This window comes from Vipera berus, assembly GCF_964194415.1.
Source record: "Vipera berus genome assembly, chromosome: 2".
Classification (NCBI taxonomy): Eukaryota; Metazoa; Chordata; class Lepidosauria; order Squamata; family Viperidae; genus Vipera; species Vipera berus.
In genome coordinates this window covers 77,973,038-77,994,659 of record NC_138203.1, presented here as the reverse complement: position 1 = coordinate 77,994,659, position 21,622 = coordinate 77,973,038, and the positions used below count along the sequence as shown (strand labels likewise).

The window sequence follows — 21,622 nt, the reverse complement described above, 5'->3', positions numbered from 1 at the left end:
TTCTTTGATCGGCGGCACCCTGAGGAGTGCTCATAGGGTTTAATGAATCATATTTGCTAATAAGCCATATTTTTATGTTAGCCTGAAAAAAACTTTAAAAACAGAGCCTTCAAAAGAACATGTGGAGCATCTGAAAACAGAAACAAAAAAAATGGTATGGGAAATTATTGTATTTGTTTTACTGTAAGTATAAATTAGGTCATTGAGAATGAATCTTTGCCAACCTAAGGACTTAACTTCATAAAGGGATTCTTTTTAAAATCCCTGGCTTTATGAGAAATGCTAGTAAGTGTGATTTTGTTTGACTGTACGAGTAAATGCAACATGTACATTTTTAAAATTCTTTTTGTCCTTCCCTGCTTTTCTTTTTGTTCTGTTTTGAATATTGAGATAAAAAGGAACATAGTGAAAACGTTTGAAGGAATGAAGCTCTTACAACTTCTAAAAACAGAGGACAAGACATATTTACTGTATGGGAAGCTCAAATGAAGTGTCATTAGATGGAGTGAAGGAGTGTGACCACAAGGAAGAATGCAAAAGGAAGAACAGCCCCCAAAAGAGGGTGCATATTTGATCCTGTGACTCCGGATGAAGTGGACAAGATCATGGGGAAACTAAGTGCCGCCACATGTTTGTTGGACCCGTGTCCCTCCTGGCTGGTCTATGCATCTCGGGAGGTTACACGAAGCTGGCTCCTAGCAGTTATCAATGCCTCACTGAGTGAAGGGTACTTCCCTGCCGCCTTGAAAGAGGCGGTGGTAAGGCCCCTCCTTAAGAAACCTGCATTGGATCCATCTATTTTAAACAACTTCCGTCCTGTCTCCAACCTTCGCTTTCTTGCGAAGGTCGTTGAGAGCGTTGTGGCACGACAGCTCCCTTTGGTCCTGGAGGAAACTGAGTATCTGGATCCGTACCAATCGGGTTTCAGGCCCGGGTATAGCACGGAGACGGCATTGGTCGCACTGGTGAATGATCTCTGGTGGGCCAGAGATAGAGGTTATTCCTCTGTCCTGGTCCTATTAGATCTCTCAGTGGCTTTTGATACCATCGACCACGGTATCTTACTGTGTCGTCTTGAGGGGTTGGGAGTGGGAGGCACCGTTCTGCGGTGGTTCTCCTCCTACCTCTCGGGCCGTTCGCAGAGGTCAAGCCCTAGGCCCCTTAGTTGTGGAGTGCCTCAGGGATCGGTGCTCTCGCCCCTCCTGTTCAACATCTATATGAAGCCGCTGGGAGAGATCATCCGTGGCTTCAGGGTGAAATATCATCAATATGCTGATGATACCCAGCTTTTCATCTCCACCCCGAACCAACCCAGTGATGCCCTCGATGTGATGTCCCGTTGCCTGGAAGCGGTACAGATCTGGATGGGAAAGAACAGGCTTCGGCTCAACCCGGCCAAGACTGAGTGGCTTTACATACCGTCATCTCGTTTAGTCCAAGAGGTTCCATCTCTGATTATAGGAGGAGAGATGTTACCTCCCATTGATAGAGCACACAATCTGGGCGTCCTCCTAGATTCACGACTCAGTTTTGAAGATCATATTGGAGTCGTAGCTAGGGGGGCATTTGCCCAGATTCGCCTAATATACCAATTGCGCCCCTTTCTGGACCGAGATGCCCTACGTACAGTCACCCACGCACTCGTTACCTCCCGTATAGACTACTGCAATGCTCTCTACATGGGGCTGCCCTTGAAAACCACCCGGAGGCTTCAACTGGTGCAGAATGCAGCTACACGGGTAGTGATGGGAGCTCCCCGATACTCCCATATAACACCTCTGCTCCATGAGCTGCATTGGTTACCGGTTGCCCTCCGGGTGAGATTTAAGGTGCTGGTACTTACCTTTAAAGCCCTACATGGCTTAGGCCCGGGATACTTGCAGGACCATCTGCTACCGGGAACGAATTCCCATCGCCCAATACGCTCACACAGAGAAGGCCTCCTCAGGGTACCGTCGGCTAGACAATGTCGGCTGGCGACCCCCAGGGGGAGGGCCTTCTCTGTGGGAGCGCCAGTCCTATGGAATCAGCTCCCCCCTGAGCTTCGGATGGCCCAAAATCTCCAGTCCTTTCGCCGCAGCCTCAAAACACTCCTTTTCCACCTGGCTGACCTGGACTGACAGGCATTTTAATTATATTTACAATTTTTAATTTATTTTTAATTTTTAATTTTAATTTATTGCACAGATGATTTTAATTTTATTTTTATCTTAATTTCTGTACTTATTATATGTTTTGTTGTTAGCCGCCCTGAGTCCTTCAGGAGATAGGGCGGGATATAAATCCCATTAATAAATAAATAAATAATAAATATTATTTTAAGTCTAAAATACAAAACCTACATTAATGGTCCAAGGTTTGGATATAAAGTAATTGCTGTTTATGGAAGTTCAATGGTCCAAAATTAGAACTCACAATTACACTAAAGTACCAGTCTGGCTATCCACTCTCGAAGCGATTGTTTACCCAAATGTATTTGATTTGGGCAACATAATTTCATATAAGGATATTATGAATGATGAGGGGGAATTGAAGTCTAGAAATGAATAAGATTCACAAGGAATAAAACTAGATTGGTGGGCCTACTTACAGATTCAATCAAGATTCGGGAAGGATAAAAAAGAATGGGGGATAAACACCCAGGAAACGGCCTTGGATAAAATATTACTGGGCCCAGATAATAAACAGATAAAGAAACTATATAATCTGCTTCTGGGATACAAGTTGTTCGAAGAACAAGTGAAGGACCCTATGTTGACTTGGGCTAAAAATCTGGGACATGGCATTGACCTTGATACATGGCAAACGCTCTGGGACAGAAATAAAATAATAACATTGGCTTCATCTTATAAAGAAAACCTATTCAAAATGTTCTATCGATGGCATTTTCCCCCAGCACGTTTAGCCAAAATGTATAAGACAGTATCTCCCAAATGTTGGAAGTGCTCCGAAGAACTAGGTACATACTTTCATACGTGGTGGTCCTGTAGCAAATCACAAAGATTTTGGAAAATGATTTGGGCATGGCTGAAAGAAATATTAAGACAAGAAGTTGAGTTCAGTCCAGAATTTTTCCTATTGGGCATAACAAAAGAGAAATATCCTAAAGACGAGTTGTATCTGATGATTCACATTATTACAGCAGCAAGAATGTCATTTGCTCAGAATTGGAAAAGGAGTGAAATCCCAGTAGAAAATGAGGTAATAAGGAAAATTTGGGAATGCGCAGAAATGGATAAATTAACTTTGGAAATTAAAAATAAAGACCAATCAGGTTACTACAAAGTTTGGAATAAATTTTATCTTTGGCGGGAACAAAAGGAAGGTCTCTATTAGATCTTACAGATTGGTTGATTGTTCTAAGTATTGTATTATATTTAATTGATTTGTATCTTAAGTGTATTTAAGTGTATTTTATGTGTACATATATATATGAATATTGTAGACAAGAAGGTATGTCAGCCGTTTGTACCATGTCCAATGTTTTTAAATAATAAATTTAATAAAGTTTAATAAATAAATAAATAAATAAATAAATAAATAAATAAATAAATAAATAAATAAATAAATAAATAAAAGAGCATGTGGAGCATCTGAAAACAGAAACAAAAAAATGGTATGGGAAATTATTGTATTTGTTTTACTGTAAGTATAAATTAGGTCATTGAGAATGAATCTTAGCCAACCTAAGGACTTACCGGTAACTTCATAAAGGGATTCTTTTTAAAATCCCTGGCTTTATGAGAAATGCTAGTAAGTGTGATTTTGTTCGACTGTACGAGTAAATGCAACATGTACATTTTTAAAATTCTTTTCGTCCTTCCCTGCTTTTCTTTTTGTTCTGTTTTGAATATTGAGATAAAAAGGAACATAGTGAAAATGTTTGAAGGAATGAAGCTCTTACAACTTCTAAAAACAGAGGACAAGACATATTTACTGTATGGGAAGCTCAAATGAAGTGTCATTGGATGGAGTGAAGGAGTGTGACCACAAGGAAGAATGCAAAAGGAAGAACAGCCCCCAAAAGAGGGTGCATATTATTTTAAGTCTAAAATACAAAACCTACATTAATGGTCCAAGGTTTGGATATAAAGTAATTGCTGTTTATGGAAGTTCAATGGTTTCAAAAGTACAACTGTTTATAACAGAAGCACATCAGTTTCTTAAGCAGTAAAGAAACGTGAAAGAGAACGCTGTGGTATGGATATCAGGATATTGTGTATACTAGCTTTGACTGCCCTGGATATGACAGACCTGGATTCACTTTTAACAGGATTGGGATGTTTATAGAAGGATCACTAAAACAGTTCCAAGTGTGTCCTTACATTTACCATGCAAGTAAAATGTTTCAGGGGGAAAAAAGCCTTCAACAATAATTGTCTCAAAGATGCTTTTTTCTTCAAAAGGCAATTGGACTGGTTTTTTTCCTTGAGGAGGAAGGAAAAAAGAAGTTTTGCTTCTCATCCAAGAAACTTCATGAATGAGGTCACTTCATGCTGAAACTTCTTGGATAAGAAGCAAAATGTTTTCTTCTTCTTCCTCAAGGAAAAAAAAAAGGTCCAGTTGTCTTTTGAAGAACCCCCCCCCCCCACCTTTGAGACAACTATGACCTGGAAAACTGAGAATCTCTACGGACACTCCAGCAACTGTTTTATTTTGCTTTCTTTATATTTCCACCCTAAAGATTTGCAGACTCTTCTTATTCTTTAACAGTAGTTAGTGGCTTACTTTACGGAAAGAAAACAAAATATAAATGATGATAGTGATAATGATACTAATATTGACAGAGTAATTGCATGTAGTAGAGAGCTGTTTTCTGGTATGGAGAGCTGTTAAGAAAAACTATCAGCAATAAAACTTGCTCACGCTTAAACTTTAGGATGTTTATACTGTATATATTGTGTTTGTTATTGTTTTATTTACCCACAAAGCACACCAATAATGCACAGTGGTTCATATTATATTAATTTTGTTATTTTTTTTACATGCGCAAGAATTTCCTTTCACCTCTTTTTATCAAGCAATGCCATTTTTGTCCAGCCACTTATTTTTATTTCAGATTGTTTAGCTATTCCTGTGGTGGGCAGTTATAATGCTATTGTAAATAACTACCATTCATGATTTTACAATCCCCAAGTTTTGTTTGCTTTCTCATATCATATCCTTTACATTGAACAAAGGGTGCAGTAGCTAATTTGCTTAATCTTATTCTCCAAAAATCCATGCCAAAAAGGGAGAGCTGTTCTAACCTCAGAGAGGTAACTGGTCAAGCTAAATGGTCTGGTATAAATCAGGGGCTATTGTGCAGGTTTTATTTAAAATAGTAATCAAGATGATCAATTATCAAGACAAACAACTGAACAAGATGATCAATTGTCAATAGTAATCAAGATGATCAAAACAATGGAGAGGGTATATTTATCCAAGTACTTTTAAACAAGACAAAGGTGAAAACCTGTTTCACTCTATAGAATGCTCAGTATGTTTTTATGTTTTTGTTTTAGACCTTCTCATCTTTTTTATGAAGTTCACTGAAAAAATAAAGTGATTACATTCTAACCAAGGTTGATGCTATCTGTGCACACAAACCATTAATATTTGTGATTCAGTCATTAAGGGGCCATTGAGAATCTAGGAATTTGGATCTTGTTTTGCATTTTTTTCTGTGAATTAAAAAGCAAAGAGATATTAACATATTTACATTTGTTAACCTGCACACACATACCCAGGTATATGAATGGGTAGGTCTCTGTGATAAAATTGTCTTTAAGAACTCAATGTGGGAATAAGTTGAGGAAACATATATGGAGTATGTGTTATACTCAATCAAAATGTATAATGACCACCAGTATGGATTAAATACATGAAGTTTGGGCTGAAGTTAATACAGTGATAGCAACAGCCTTTTTTAATTTACAAATAACATGTCAAAACTCTCTCTGACAATACATAAATATGGAGGATAAAGTCTGCTAAACTGGCAATCTCTCAGTTTTACTGAGAATACATTGGTAATGCACAATCCCTTCAAGGGCATCTGGAGTATAAATGAAACCACACAATATACATAGACTAGCTTCCAATATAAGATCTGGCTGTCGCATTGATAGTTCCTAGGCATACAATTTGGACCAGTTGTTTGGTGTTGACCTGATAGCATTTTTAAACAAACTATCACCTGAAAACTTTGCAATATCAAACTTTTTTAAAAAAAAATCAGCATATTTTGGAAGGTTTAGATTGCAATATAACATAGTTACATTGTATACCACTCAGTGGAATGCCTTTGGAGAAGTTCCATATTCTCTAGCTACAAAAGGCAATGGCATATTGGTTTACCTGAACTACAGCTTGGAATAAATGATGCACGGTAGGGCTGCTTCTTGTTTTTATATTACAGGCTGAGGGGGTTCTTTGCCATTTCGCTAATCCAGGGATGGAATTCAATTTATTTCTCAGAATCTACATCATAATGAAATGGATGAATGAAAAAAAAAGATGGTGTGTCTCAGAATTTAGACAAGAGACAAGATCAACTGGTCACCATACTGGAGATGCAAAAGAATTATTAAGTATTGGGTTCAGTCTGCAGACTTAAACAGGTTGTGTAAGGTTCTGTTATAGCTCATATCTATTTACCGTATTCCTAAAGTGATTATATCCCCAGAAATGTTGCTACAACTGCATGCAGTTTAATTGATTGTTTGGCAGGGGATTTTATTAATACTCTATTCAAGAAAAATGCATTGTAATGCAAATTATTTTTGATATTTATGACTGGACAGCCCTTTCGGTGAAAACCATGGAAATACATAATACCAAGTAATTCTTCTCTCTCTGCATTCCCATTTGCAGCTCTGGAAAAGCTATTACTGTATTGGATGCTTTAGAGATGGAGCTACAAGATCTTGAAAGGGGAGCATCTTTTTGTGATTGAAATCAGTTTACTGAACGGTTTCCTTTTTCTAGCAGTACACGGTTAGCAATATACCCAGCAGCCAATGATTTATTCCTCACCTTTTAATCAAATTTAATCTGATTTCCTACCAGATTAAAATGATGCAACGCGTGAGCTAGGAAAAAAGAAAAAAAAGAAACCCTTTAAATAGACGCAAGCGGCGGCACAAGGCAGCCTAATTTTATTCTATTATAAACTGGCGCTACAGATCGGTTACACCTGGAGACACACACACACACCCACACCAAGTGGCCAGCGGTTTGGAGACCGTGCAGCACATTGATCAGCTCCCTGATCAAAAGAGCTCCGTCTTCGCAGCCACTAAAGAGAAGGTGCGAAACCACAGGTTTTATGAGACAGGATTAAAAGGTACTTTGCCCGAGCAGCAGCAATGCCAAACTTTAGCTGTTCCTCAGAGAGCAGGATCTCCAACCTTCGGGTTTTTTTTCTTCCTCTCTCCTTGTCCCGCCTTCTCCTCTCCTTTCTCTTCCATGAAATAATAATAATAATAATAAAATAGAAACTAGGGCAGCTTAGCGGGGCCGCCTTGCATAGAGGAATTTGCACGGCACCCCACATCCCCCCCCCTCCTGTTGCTCCTGCTGCTGCTGCGGTTGTCATGGTGCTTCCTTTGCAATCGCCGCGCCGGAGCTCGGCTAGGCTGGCGGACGTCGAGCGTCTCTAGTCGCTGGAGGAGAGGAGGAGGAGGAGGAGGAGGAGGGGGCCTTGGCGTCGAGCCTCCTGATGCCTGGGCAGGATTAAGTTTCATGGTCGCCTGCGCGTGTGTATCCTGCAGCTTTTCTCTGGGCCGTTACTTCAGAGAAAAGGAGGCCGGTTTGGGGGGGGGAGGAAAGAGGAGGAGGAGGAGGCGACAGCAATAGGAGCCTTCGTCCCTAAGCGAAGCAATGCCCGCTGCCTCCGTCCACACGCCCTGAGGTGCGGGGCTCCCCAGCTCCATTGAGGTCCAGCCGGCCGGCCGGGCGGGAAGAGGGCCGCTGCTTCGCGGAATGCAGAAAGCGGCGTAGAAGCTCCGCCCGGGCCGAGCCTTCTCGTCGCCGCGCGCTAGCTTTTGTTCCCGCCGGCTGCTGCTGCCGCTGCTGCTGCTCGTGAGGCGCTTTGCCAGCCCTGCTTGTTATTGTTACTCTTTGTGGGGGTTCTTATTTCCAAGGGAGGGGGGAGCGAGGCGGCGCGCGGGCTCCTTGCCCGCTCCCCCTCCCCTCTGAAAGGCTGGGGAGGGAGGGGGAACCTCCCAGCCCTTCCAGCATATTAGCAGATAGACCGCTCCGCTTAGCTTTAAGGTAGTGGCCGGGGGGGGGGGCGGGGTGCAGCGGGAGAGGCTCTCCTCTGGGGAGGGGGCGTCGTAGCGTTGAGGGGGAAAAAAAAGCCCCTCACCGTGCCTCGCTGGAGGCGGGTCTGAAGGAGGCCAGCGTAAGCTTTAGCTGGCCCGGCCAAGGGAAGGTGGTAGGCCGCCTGTTGCTTCTGGGGAAGCGGGCTGGGCTGGGCTGGCCAAGTTCCAGCAAACTGGGTCTAGGGTTGTGTGTGTGTGTGTGTGTGTGGTGTGTGTGTTTGCAAGGGGACGGGGTCAGCCGGGCCCTCACTAAACTGCGGGAGGATCCGAGGGGATGCTACTTGGTTTTGCTTCGGTGCTTGTCTCGGGAAGAAAGTGGAGGTCAACAAAAGCGCTACTTCCTCGGGTTGAGTTGGATTCATTTTATTAGGGTTGGGGGGGTGAAGGCGTATGGAATTTATTAATGTTATAGGAACCCCCCCCCACCCACCCACCCACCCACTTCTTCCCTCTAGCTTGGCTGTTTATATGACCCTTTCTCCTCCTCCCCCCCACCACCACAGAGTACCCTGCAACTTAATCCTTCTGAAATCCTGGTGTGGCATAGAATCTTCGTAGTGTTTTAGTTTGGGTGTGTGTGTATATATATATATACACGTGTGTGTATATGGGTAAATCAGCCGGCCTTTTTGTTTTAACACAGCCCCAAAGTGAAAAAGAAGTTGCGTGACTGAGAAAGGGAGGGGGAGATATGTTCTGGGTTGCATGCGCACTTCAGTGAGTTGGAGTCAATTATGCAGATCAAAAAAAAAAGCATCCTCCCTTAGGCGGGGAGCTTTTCCTAGATTCTTTTCTGTAAAGTAACTAGGGAAAAATGGAATGAATCAAGAACTGCGTCTTTGAACTTTAGTGCATTAACATGGAGGAAAAGCAGTAAAGACTTTTTTTTAGGAAAGAAACGTTGAGTCTGTTTATCCCCCTCCTATGTTTATCATCACTAGAAATAGTGATAAAAGGCATTTCTCAAGTCTTTTTTTTCTCCCAGCGATTAGCTATAGGTAGAGTTGGGTTTTGCTGCAATAACTGAGAGTAGGTAATCCAGAAACTGATAATTACTCCTGATGTAATTAGACTGGAATAGAAGAGTGGGAATTTATGTATACAATTGTAGAGTGAGGAACATTAGGCAGATCTGCTGCATCTGCACTCCATATTAATCCAAAGTAGCAAACATTCTGGGATCTCATTACTGGAAAATATTTATACATTATTAGTAATTGTTTGAAAGGGTGGGGAAATTGAGGTCTTCATACACGTAGTAAGACTATACTGAATTAAGACATAATGAATTGTTAATTAATCTTGATCATGCCTTCTTTATTTTCTAGGCAAGCCCTTAACCTTTTAATTTTAAACTCTGGGCTGATTTAACTATTTCTTGGATAGTTTCACAATCCATTGACTTGGATGCATTGATTTAGAAACATTTGTTAAACTCAACAGAGAAACAGAAGTAGTCTAGGCAAAACTATATTTCAATGTTGTCAGTGTATATTTCTGTCTATAGTAAGAATAGAAAGAAGAGGTAAAACTTGTTTGTTTGCAATAGTTGAATTTTGATGATATGCAATGTATAATTATCAGTGAAACTATGGAATAAGCATATTTTAATGGCATGCTACAAATCACTAGAACATTAAAGCATTTCTTAGAATTAGGATGCGGCTTGTTTGTTTTTAAGACATGGATTAGAAAAAAATAGAGCATCAAATAATTTGGGAATTTTTTAAATAAATAATATAGAGCCTTTAAATATTTTTATAAAATAGATTTAAGCTTCAAATTAAGTATATGACCATTTTCTCATGTATAAATGCATTTTTATATTGGGATAATAGAAATTACTAACATTAAGTATTCTGTATTAAAGCATCATGTCTATTAAGAGACATACTTTGTTAACATTTACATATAACAAATAGACTTTCGGTTTGACTTGGCTTTAAAGCCCTCTTGTATTTTTTATATAAGGTAGAGCCCAATTTAAAGAATTACTTAGTAATCAAATTCAATGCACTCACTAAAATAAATGTCAGCATATTAATGGACTTTAGTATATATATCTGTTCTTTTTTGCAAATGGCAAAACTATGCAGTGAAATCACAAGCATGATGATGGGTAACCTAATAAATTAAGCTACAGAATGTAGCTCATTGGGATCTTGCTGTTTATGCTGGTGTGCTGTAGTGGCATATTTTGTGTTACTGCATAGGCTTTTTTGCCATCTTGTTTACACTTCCAGTGAGTTCACAGATTGGGTTATAAAAGGGAAAAAACAAAAAGAAGTTTAACTCAGAAGTAAATTAAATTATAAGCAGGTATTTTCAGGCAGATAATTTGTCAATATTGATATGAATAGGGACACTGATTATATGGTGGTTTTCTATAGGCTTCCCTGCATTTGCAAAAGCTATTGTATCCAGATGTTTGTCCATTGTATGTAAATAGTAATTCTTGTATTTTGCAGACTAGTTGCACCCTTTTTAAAGGAGGATAGGTAGGAGAGATTTGTATGTTGCCTTGGTGGTTTTTAGCATGTTAGTAGTATAAAAATTAAAGACTTGAGTGATATGAGCATGGTGACAAAAATATGGACCTTTACAAAGACCGCTTAAAATGGCTTGCTACAAAAGGCTAGTGAACATGTAACTGTGTTTTCAGATGGAGAATGGTTGTATTTGGAAAGTGAATAGAATGACATTAAGAGCGTCAAAATAAATTTACAGTGATAGTACCTTTTTCAAATGTAAAGAATGGCTTAAAATTAATCCAATTTTGAAATGACATTAATGCTTACCGCTACATTTTCTCATTAGTACAATATGTTGCATTTTGCTAAATTCCTTTTGTTGCTATTTTCTTTTTAGCGCAGTCAAATCAGTACATACATTTATTGTCCTAAAATGGCACTGAGTTTAATGCTGAGTTTAATCCCAAATCAGACCCAGGACATTCAACAGTGTGTATCTGCTGCAGACTCACACCAAAAGCAGGGCTAGAAAAGTTACTGACATTGTTTCTTTTCCCAGTTCTGATCAGGTTTTCACTGGAGTGTATCCATGCCTATAGCTCCATCAAAGACACCCTTGATGTCAGGGGTTGTTAAGTTGCCAGCCACAAGTGGCATGACATCTAGAAGGGCTAGGGACCATTTCCATTCTTCCATGGCTAGATATAGCCCAGGCAACAGAGAAGATGAAGTTGCGCCCGATCCAATCCACTGTACTTGGCTGAAGGATAAGCACTCTTCTGTCTCTTCAGTTGGCTCCACCAAGTTATTCTTCCTCAAAAGCCACACACACCCCCAGCCTCCCACTCCTCAGAAGTGAAGAGGACAAAATGAGAACACCTGGAAAACAGCATTCGGGAACTCTACAACTTGATCAAAGTGTAGGAAGGAAACTGTCCCACACCTTTTCCCCCTTTTTCCTCCAGACTTCTCACCTTGGAGATTGAGGCTCAGGCTGACATCAGAGAGGGAAGAGGCAAGCAATCAAATATAGAAGAACCCAATTGCCTCCCCTTATCACACCTGACTCAGACACCTTCCTTCAGGACACGAGAGATAAGGAGGAAGGTGAAAGGTCCCTAGACAAGAAGAAAGACTAATAGTCCATCTATGAACTGTCATAATGATGCATGTTTCCTAAACACAGACTCATAATGCCATATCATAAAATCCACAAGCCTATATCAATATTGCTTTGTTGCACTCTCCATTCACTCACAAGGCAACAAAGCATCCTGAAGGCTTAAATCATCTTTTGAGTGTACAAATGATTGGATAAATCCCCAAAGATGAGACATTCCTGGGCTGATATTCCATATTCTTCATTGTTCCTAAGAAGAGCAAGGAATGGTATAACATTCTGGATCTGAAGTGAGTGACATCAAATAGAGCAAGTTTAGATGGAAACTGAAATCCATCATAAAGAGGTAAAGTGCTCCCCCCCCAAAATGATCCAGCCTCACAGGTTACACAAGAATTCTGACTACTGATTTCAAGTCACTTATTCAAACACCAGGAGCACACTGTGGAGTACTCGCTGTTCACCATCTGTTCATGGTTCTTCCACTTTACTTGTGTTCAGTTCCCAGTGAATTCACAAAGATGATAGTGATTGCAATAGCCAACTTAGATCCAAGGAAATATACATAACTAGGTGACCTGCTCATTCTATTCTGTTGATCAAATGGGGAGAGAGATGTGAAAATCATCTGGGCTTCCCAAGGATACAGACACTTAATCTGTAGAAATAAGAGCATCATTCAACCAGTACATAACTTGAAGCATAACTTAAAGCATATAAATGTTATTAGATGCACTGAAAGGAGGCTATCCAGCTGTTTGTTTTTGCTTTTCAAATCAGATACTCCATCTTATGACTCTATCAGTCATGGTATAGACTCAATGACATGGATGAAATTCCCCTCCCCTCTGTCTGATGCTCTTTCCTTTCCAGGACAAAGATTCAAAGATCCTGGAGAAGCTTGGAAATTCATTGAACTCCCATCAGATGGTGCCTCTTGAAAACCCTATTCAAGGATAGGGATGTGGTCCTTTTGCTAGATCCAGGTCACAACTCATGGTTGTGGACATGCTCAAAGTCTTGTTTTTAAAGCAGTGTAGCCTTGAGTCTAGGACAGTGTTCCCCAACCATTTGGACACCAGGGACCGGTTCCATAGAGAGGTTTTTCCATGGATTGGAGGGGGCGTGGTTTCATGTATTGCCTGCATCCCGCAGATGAGCTTAGCTTGTTTATGCGTCCTGGTTTCTGGCATGCTGGAGATCAGTGCTGGTCCACAGACCAGGGTTGGGGACCCCTGGTCTAGGAGATAGACCTTCTCTGTTGCTGTGCCTGCCCTTTGGAATGAGTCCAGTAACCTTTTGTTAAGTTGAGAAGATCTGGTTTGTTTCCTGTGCATTGGAGCAAGATAGTGAAAGAACCCATTTTGTTTTAGGAAGTGGCATTTGCCTTGGCTGTGTATTAATCATGTTTTGTTATATTGGTTTTGTGTTGCATTTAACATTTGACTTGTTTCTTTAATTTATGTATAGGGTTTTTTTTGGCCAGAGTTGCAAGTTGTGAGTGGAACAGCTGTATTAATTCTTTAAACAAATAATTAAAAAGCAATTTTGAGTTATCACTTGTATGTATATGTTTTCTCTAGATTGCAAATGCAAAACAAATACTTTTTAAAAAACTTCATATTTTTATTCATATTTTCGTTGAATGACAAACAATATTTTTAACTGAAGAGAATGAGCATATTTTAAATCAAATAACATATAATTGTGCTCTAACCCACTTATGTTCACATAAGTCATAAAAATGCAAATTCAGTAGGCCCAGAACTGAATCATCCAGAAGCTGAAGTTTCAGAACTTTTTATGAAAACAATACAGTGCAAAGAAATATATTGATGGAGCCCTATTTATTTCCTGAGGCAGCAAGTTGTATAAAAAAGCACAAATAATTAAGACTTGTGAGTTGGCCTTACACATCTTGGCTGTGTAAATTATGGATGGTGGCCACAGTTGCTAAGCAGTATGAGTAGAGAAACACCTGTCTTAATGTGACAGTTTCCCATGGTAGTCATGGGTGAGGTCATAGTAAGACCTCACCTAAGGACTTGCAATTTGGTTAGATACTAATCAATAAGCAATGAAAACGATACAAAACAAGTGTTACATATTCACTGTTTTCTGGTATCTGTCACTAGTGCTGTTTATTTGGTGCACGTGACACCATTACTCTCCAAGCTGCATTGGCTTCCATTGTGTTTCTGGTATAATTCAAGGCGCTAGTTGTTACCTTTAAAACTCTTAATGGCTTGGGACTCCCTGATTATCTCTCCCCAATTGTCTCACCCCATCTTACCCAACTTGGCAGGAGTACCATCCTTTGGGTACCATTGGCTAAGAAACGTCAGCTGTCGGGGCTAAAGCAAAGCCTTTCCTGCCTTGACGCCTGCCCTTTGAAACGTCATCCTTCTTGAGATGACATTGGTCCCATCCCTGCTGACCTTCCATCAGGCCTTGGGTTTTGTGCCTGACTCCTGGCTGTGTAGTTACCGTAATTGGTTGAATGATGCTTGGCTGTTACGGGTTTTCATGTTTTGCATTTTATTGTAAGTCACCTAGATTCATATATGTGAGACAGGCAGTGATATAAAATACCTATCTACCTACCTACCTACCTACATACATCTCAGTGATTGCCAGGACCTTTTTAGTAGGAACAAATTAGAAATGTCTTTTCCCAGCATTTCCTAGCTGTTGTAAAATTAGCACGTGCAAGAAGCTTCCCTATTTACCTCATGAGGAGAAGCTGCTCTTTTGTGATATCCAATGAACATCTTGGCCTGGATATCAGTGTTAGCTTTAGCAAGCCTTGAAAGTCACTAACAGCTCTGAGGTAAAGCTTATTATGGAACTGGCTATCTTTGGCATTGCATGTTGGTTAATCTGATGCTATGAGCTTATAGTTTCTGAGGTATTTATCTAAAAAGGATTTACGAAATGGGACTGTTGATGAATGCATGAAACTTTTCATTGGAGATTATATCTGCAGAGACGTCTTGTAGCTGGTAGAAGAGATTAGTGGTACATGTTACCTTTTTGATGAAATGATGAGTGTGTAGTAAAATAGTTAAAATAGTATGTGGTAGATAACAGGCCTTTAAAATCCAGGGGATTAGTCGGCTGAAGGCTGACAGCTGTTCTGGGCTAAGAGCCTCTTGGTACGAAAACATGCTTTATCTTGACGATAACATTTTAACATTTAGTTTGTTTTTCATAGGTGTATCATAGCTTCAGATGTTAATGGGGTTTATGTTTTCTTTGGATCACTAATATTTTTCTGAAAAATAGCAACAATTAATATTTTTAAAAATCTTGCACAGAGGCTAAGATTCAGGAAAAGTAACTACATAGCTTTCCACTCCTGTTTTCTTAACATCTTTCTTTCTCTAATCTTTTTTCCTCATTTACATTAATACCAGATTCTGTTTCATATAATATGATTAAACAGGAGCCATTGTTAAAACTTGTTGTGTTAAAATAGCAGTGACATTGCTGACACCAAAAAAGTGCATACTTTCGGAATAAAGTTTTCTGTAGTTTACTGTATTGTGATGAAGTTTTTACTTATAATGTATTTCTGCCAGAATTAAAATTGACTTGTAATTGCAATGGATTCTTTCAGTCTTGGATATTTTTTTAGGGTGATCAATAGAATTGAGTTTGTTTTTGTAATATTTATTTAAAATTGTTCATCTCCTTTCTCCCAATTACTTTTTAGGAAGACCCTATATTAATTAACATCTGGTGAAGTGGAAATTAAGTAAAAGTCATGTTGGAAACAATTGGTAAGATATAGTAATAAAGTTCATTTAGAAATACTAAATATATTTAATTATAGTTATTAATTAGTATATATTTAATTCCAGCAGTTACATTCTCATGTTGAAGAATCATGTTGATCTTTCTTACAGAAGATATATGGGAGTATTCCTCAATAAATAAATCATTGGTGTGTGTGTGGGGGGTGGGTTTGTCCAAAGGAGGAAAAGCAGAGAACATGCGCAGAGTTCACAGCAAATCATTGTGACACAAAATGATGTATTTGGGTCCTGAATGTAAATCATGGTAATAGTAATAGTAACAACAACAACAACAACAAAGTTGGAAAGGACCTTAGAGGTCATCTAGTCCAACCCCCTGCTCAGGCAGGAAAGCCTATACCATTTCAGACAAATGGCTGTCCAGTCTGTTCTTTAAAACTTCCAGTGTTGGAGCATTCACCACTTCTGGAGGCAGGATGTTCCACTGGTTAATTGTTCTAACTGTCAGGAAGTTTCTCCTTAGTTCTAGGTTGCTTCTCTCCTTGACTAGTTTCCATCCGTTGCTTCTTGTCCTGCCTTCAGGTGCTTTGAAAAATAGCTTGATTCCCTCTTCTTTGTGGCAGCCCCTGAGATATTGGAACACTGCTATCATGTCACCCCTAGCCCTTCTCTTCATTAAAATAGACATACCTAATTCCAGCAACCGTTCCTTATATGTTTTAGCCTCCAGTCCCTTATTAGTGTGATGACATTGTCATGAATGACTCATCATTTGTCTCCTTTTAAGTCCTCACTTGTGGGTCATGATAACATATCAGATTATTTATTTAACCACATGAACAATTCCATATGGGATTGGGCATTGATCCATGCATGCATAGGCACCCTCAGCAACTTGGGTGTGGGTTGCATTTGCATTAATGTAATTAATTGCATAAATCAAAAGGATATAAGCAGCATTGCAATGTAAACCACATCCCTTTTGCATTGGAGTACAAAATTATTGTGAGTGTACAGAAAAAGCCAGGACTTGTTTTGTGATTCTCCAGGGCTGCTTTTATCATTCTCCAGATGTTGCTGCTGTGTGCATATTCTGATTTACAGCAAATCTCCCTCTCGCCCGGTATTGGCTCTAGTGCTCTCCTGATGCTAAATATCACCCAAAATCATCCTAGATGGGTGTTGGAATGCAAAAGAATCAAATTGAGTTGGGTTACAAACAGAACAAGTTTAAGACCCTGTGTTTGAGTCTTAAGGCTGTCTTCCTTTCAAAGTTTGTTTGGTTTTCACTATAATTTAAAGCAGTCATGTAAACAGTCATTTAATGTATTGTCTGGGCTTTGCGCAATGGTCACAATTTATGGAATTTATCTCCAATTTTTTCCCCCGACATGTCTGAGCACCTTGGGAGTTTGGGTTATGATTTTTATATGTAATGATTTCTACCGTATAGTGTATAAACGTGGTGAAGATAGCATGTCACAGTTAATGGTTTCCCCCCCCCCCAGATATTCACCGAGCCCTCCAGGCAGTAGAACGCCTGCAAGCAAAATTACGAGAACGCGGTGATTCAGGAAATGAGGAGAAATTAAGTTTACTAAAATCAGTACTGCAGAGTCCTTTATTCAATCAGATCCTAAACCTACAAGCTTCTCTTCCACAGTCACGAGATCAGGTAGGACAGGACCATCAGAAAGGACAAAAGAAAATGTCGATAAATCTTTGCCAGATCTTTTCATATGATGACTCTGTGAAAAATTAACACATGCATGTTGAATATTTAAACAAAATGTTGCATTTGGTAGCAAAATCCATGAGCTTCTGTTAGTTCAGCATGGTTATCATTTTTTAAAAGGGAATAGATGGGTATTTTACAATATAAATGTTGCTTATGTTAATATGCATTCATAATGTACAGTGATTAAGATAATGTTTCTACTAAAATTAGGATAACTTTATTAATTATCAGGCTGTTTTGCTAAACACAACTTGTTTTTTAAAAGATAAAAATAATATTCTTAAAATACATCATAAGAAGTTAGCCTTGTTGGAATGCTAAGCTTAATTCAGACAACATTTGGCTTGGTAGAATGTATGAATTAGCAAAAACATAGCGTTTTTGCGTAATTGGTTAACAGTCTGAAATCAGAAAAATCATTTGAAGTTGGGTATCTGTAGATTTTACTGTTTGCGAGTGCTGAGTAGAGCATACATTAAATAACCAGTTACATACATCATAGCTTTCTGATCCTATGCATGGATTATTTTCTAAGCCATGATTATTCCACTCATGGATAACATATATCTGAATCAGGCAGAATATAGTCTTGCTAGACGAAGATAGTGATGGCAAATAATAACTTTGATTGCTTTGTTCTGCCCTTGTTTTTCCTGCCTTTAGTTTCCTCTGTAGTGTTCTGGCAAATGTTTGTCTCCTTGCTAACCATATCATTGCGGAGAGTAGCTATGCCTCAATCATATGATACATATGGTTAATTTAAACATGGCTTTCTCAGTTGCCCAAATTTTCTGGGATTGCATGACATACAGAAGTGTAAAGTAACCAGATGGACTGGATTCACATAACACACCAAGCTAAAATGTGGTTGGCTAGTATGTGTAGAAACAAATTGCACAGAGCTATGAGCTTGTATCATTAATTATTTCTTGGGGTTCTTGGTGCGCTCTGAGCTGGATTGTTTTCTTGCAAACATTTCATTATCTAACTAGGTGATATCATCAGCACTAAAAGGGAGTGGGGCTCTCTTTTATATTTATATAATTGTTCAGTTTCCTTTTATTAGAATGACAATTGGAAACTTTTGCCTTTTATGTTTGGGTGCAGTGCAAATTATCATTAATGTAGTTCATATAATTCATATTTTATGAGTTTGATTTGTATATCAATAAGCCAATTTTTAAAATCAAGGTGTCACGTCCGTAACGGTCCTGGCCTCCTCCAACACCAACACAGGAAAAAGAATGCAGGTAACTGAGAAACAGGAACGTAAATCAAACAAATGCTGGAACGCAAACAAAGTTAGCACTGGGAGTAGCTTCCTCCCAGTGCTGACTAAATACCCTTCCCCTGCTGCTCCACCCTTCCCTTCTCAGCAGACCAGCATCCTGTTATTTAGGTACAAGTTCCTCCCCATTCCTTGGCCACAACGTTTGGTTATTTTTCTGCTCCACGCAGCTCTCCGCCTCACCACTAGCTTTGCTGTCTGGTAAGTCATCTCCTGTTTCCCAAGGGTACAGCCGGCGAAAGGTTCAATGCTCCAAAATGCCCACCTCGTCGGTGGACACCTTCCCAGCTGCTCGGCATTGTCAGGAACGCTCATTGGAGCCTCCAGCTGTTTGCCAGCAGCTGACTCGGCGTTCCTGCTCCCCAGCCAGTTGGTGGGGCTCCGGTGCATTCGGTGGCATTGGCTCTGACATCCTGGCCTCCTAGCTGATTGGTGGAGCAAAATGCAGGTTGCAAGCAGACCTGGGTGACGGCGCTGCAAGCGGCTCCGGCGTCCCAGCTGCCCATCTGATCGTTGGAGCAGTCAGCGGCCGGCGAGCGGAATGGTGGTGCTGCGAGCAGCTGGCGGCCATAGCTGCGGACTTCCCCCCCACCTGTTGATTGTCAAGCCCAGGGCTTGACAGGCGGCTCCCTCTACCAGGGTTCTACCTGGAAGACAAGACAAACGTAAACACATGTCGAGAAACTGTGCCGTTGCCTCTCCCCCCCCGGCTTACCTGGGTACCGTCGATGGTACCACTGTACTAACTGGGGAGCATGTACATCGGGCTCCCCCACCCAGGACACCTCCGTAATGGGATACCCCACCCATCGCACCAGGTATTGCAGCTGTCTCCTTCGGACCCAGGAGTCAAGGATCTCCTGCACCTCGTACTGGTCCCCTTGGATGGGTCCTGGTTCCCCTTCCCCGGGCCTCCATAAAGGAGTCCTAGCCAGTTTCAAGAGGCTACAATGGAACGCTGGGTGTATCTTTCCCAGGACCCAGGGCAGATGCAGTCTTACGGTCACCGGATTAATGATCTGTGCGACTCGGAAGGGGGCCCAGGTATTTGGGGGCTAATTTTCTGCAATGCACCCGTAACTGTAGGTATTTGGTTGACAAATACACTTGATCTCCCACCTGGAACTGTTTCTGAGGGTTTCGTTTTTTGTTGGCCTGGGCATGTGTGCTCGCCTCTGCTTCTGCCAAGCCCATTTCACGTTACCTCAATCCCCCCCCATGTGGTTTATCCACTCTTGTGGCTGGTACGGTATGGAGTCCCCTTGTTGGTACTCAGGTATAGCTACGAAGTCCTGGCCATGCACCACTCGGAAAGGGGTATATCTGGTGCTGCTATGCACCGCCTTGTTATAGGCCGCTTCTGCGAATGATAGGAGGTCGACCCATTCTGCCTGCTGATATGAGACATAACTCCGTAGATACTGCTCTACCATGGCATTGGCGCGTTCTGCTGCTCCATTACTACTGGGGTGGTACGCGGAACTGAGGTCCTGTGTTTGACCCAATGGACTGGACGAAGGCCTGCCAAAATCGTGCTGTAAACTCTACTCCCCAATCAGAGATGATCTGCCGAGGCACCCCGTGTAGGCGGTACACATGGTGTATAAACAGTTTGGACAACTTCCGAGCTGATGGTAGCCCCTTGCACGGTATAAAATGGGCCTGTTTCGAAAAAAGGTCCACAACTGTCCAAATTTCTGTGTACCCATGGCTCTCCAGCAGCTCTACTACAAAGTCCATCCCGACGTCTTCCCACGGTTGGGTTGGGTCTGCTACTGACTGCACCAAACCCACTGGTCTCCCCATTTGGTGCTTCGTGGTAGCACAAACATGACAGCCCCAAACATAAGCCTCTATGTCTGTTTTCATGTGCGGCCACCAAATTGGCACAGCACAAGGTGTAGGGTCTTGAGAAATCTGAAATGCCCTGCTTGTTTCGTGTTATGGCATCGCCTTAGCACTTCTTCCCGTAGAACCTGCGGAATGTACAGCCTCTCACCCTTCCATGCTAGGCCCTCCCTTCGTGTCAGGAGATCTGGGTGTTCCTGTACCTAGGGGTTGCTTTGGACTGCCTTGTGTAGTTCTTGAAGTATGTCAATAGCTAGGCCGTGGGGTACTGCTCGCACTGCTGTTTGTCGGTAAGGAGGCATGAGTGCTTGTACGACTTCCTTCCGTTTGCTGTCATATTGCGGCATCTGCGAGAGGGCGTCAGCAAGGAAATTCCTGCCCCCTGGTACGTACCGCAGTCAGAAGTGGAAATGTTGGAAATATTGCACCCAGTGGATATGTTTGGGAGACAGGCGTCTAGGCGTTTGCAGCACCTCAAGGTTTTTGTGGTCCGTCCATACCTCGAACGATTTCGCTGTCCCCTCCAACAGATGTTGCCAAGTGGATAGTGTCCACCGTACTGCAAACGCCTCCTCCAAAATAGCCCAGGCCCTCTCGGTTTCTGTCAAATGGGTAACCAGAGCCCCACCTAGAAGAGACCCGTCCACCTGTTCAAATCTAATGGGGTTGGTCAGCCGCTTGGCGTAGGTCTCGGTCTAGGCCCGCTCGGAACTGATGAATCAACAACCGTTCCGGCCAGGATCGCAATCTGCCGGTGGCTCGTCTGAAGTCTTGTACATACTCCGCTACAGGCTGGCCCTGTTGTTTTATTGTCAGAAGCTCCGCCTCGGCCCGCTGGACCCTCGAGACGTCCTTGAATCGGGACCTCAGTGCTTCTAGGAACAGACCAGCATCAGCCAATTCCCTGGCATGTTTGGTGTACAGGTCAGCCACCCAGTCCACTGCTTCACCCTGCAATCCTGCTGTTAGAGCCACCACCATGGCCCACTGGGACGGGTAGAGGTTGGTGTACCAATCCAGAGGGTTCACAGCTTGGCTTAGAAACATCGCCAAGCGGTCTGGATTCCCGTCGAATGTGGTTGGAAGTGGCAGG

The 21,622-nt window shown here is 41.4% G+C and overlaps 1 protein-coding gene across 1 annotated transcript in view; it reads left to right on the top strand.

Annotated features, from left to right (window-relative positions):
• The window catches only part of MPDZ (multiple PDZ domain crumbs cell polarity complex component), a gene marked incomplete at its 5' end in the record, with an annotated part of 159,564 nt that overhangs the window by 42,149 nt on the left and 95,793 nt on the right, over positions 1-21,622 (top strand). The window contains one exon of the mRNA XM_081318883.1: positions 17,164-17,330. Within this exon, the coding sequence (XP_081175009.1) occupies positions 17,164-17,330 (167 nt within the window). The remainder of the gene's footprint in view (positions 1-17,163; positions 17,331-21,622) is intronic.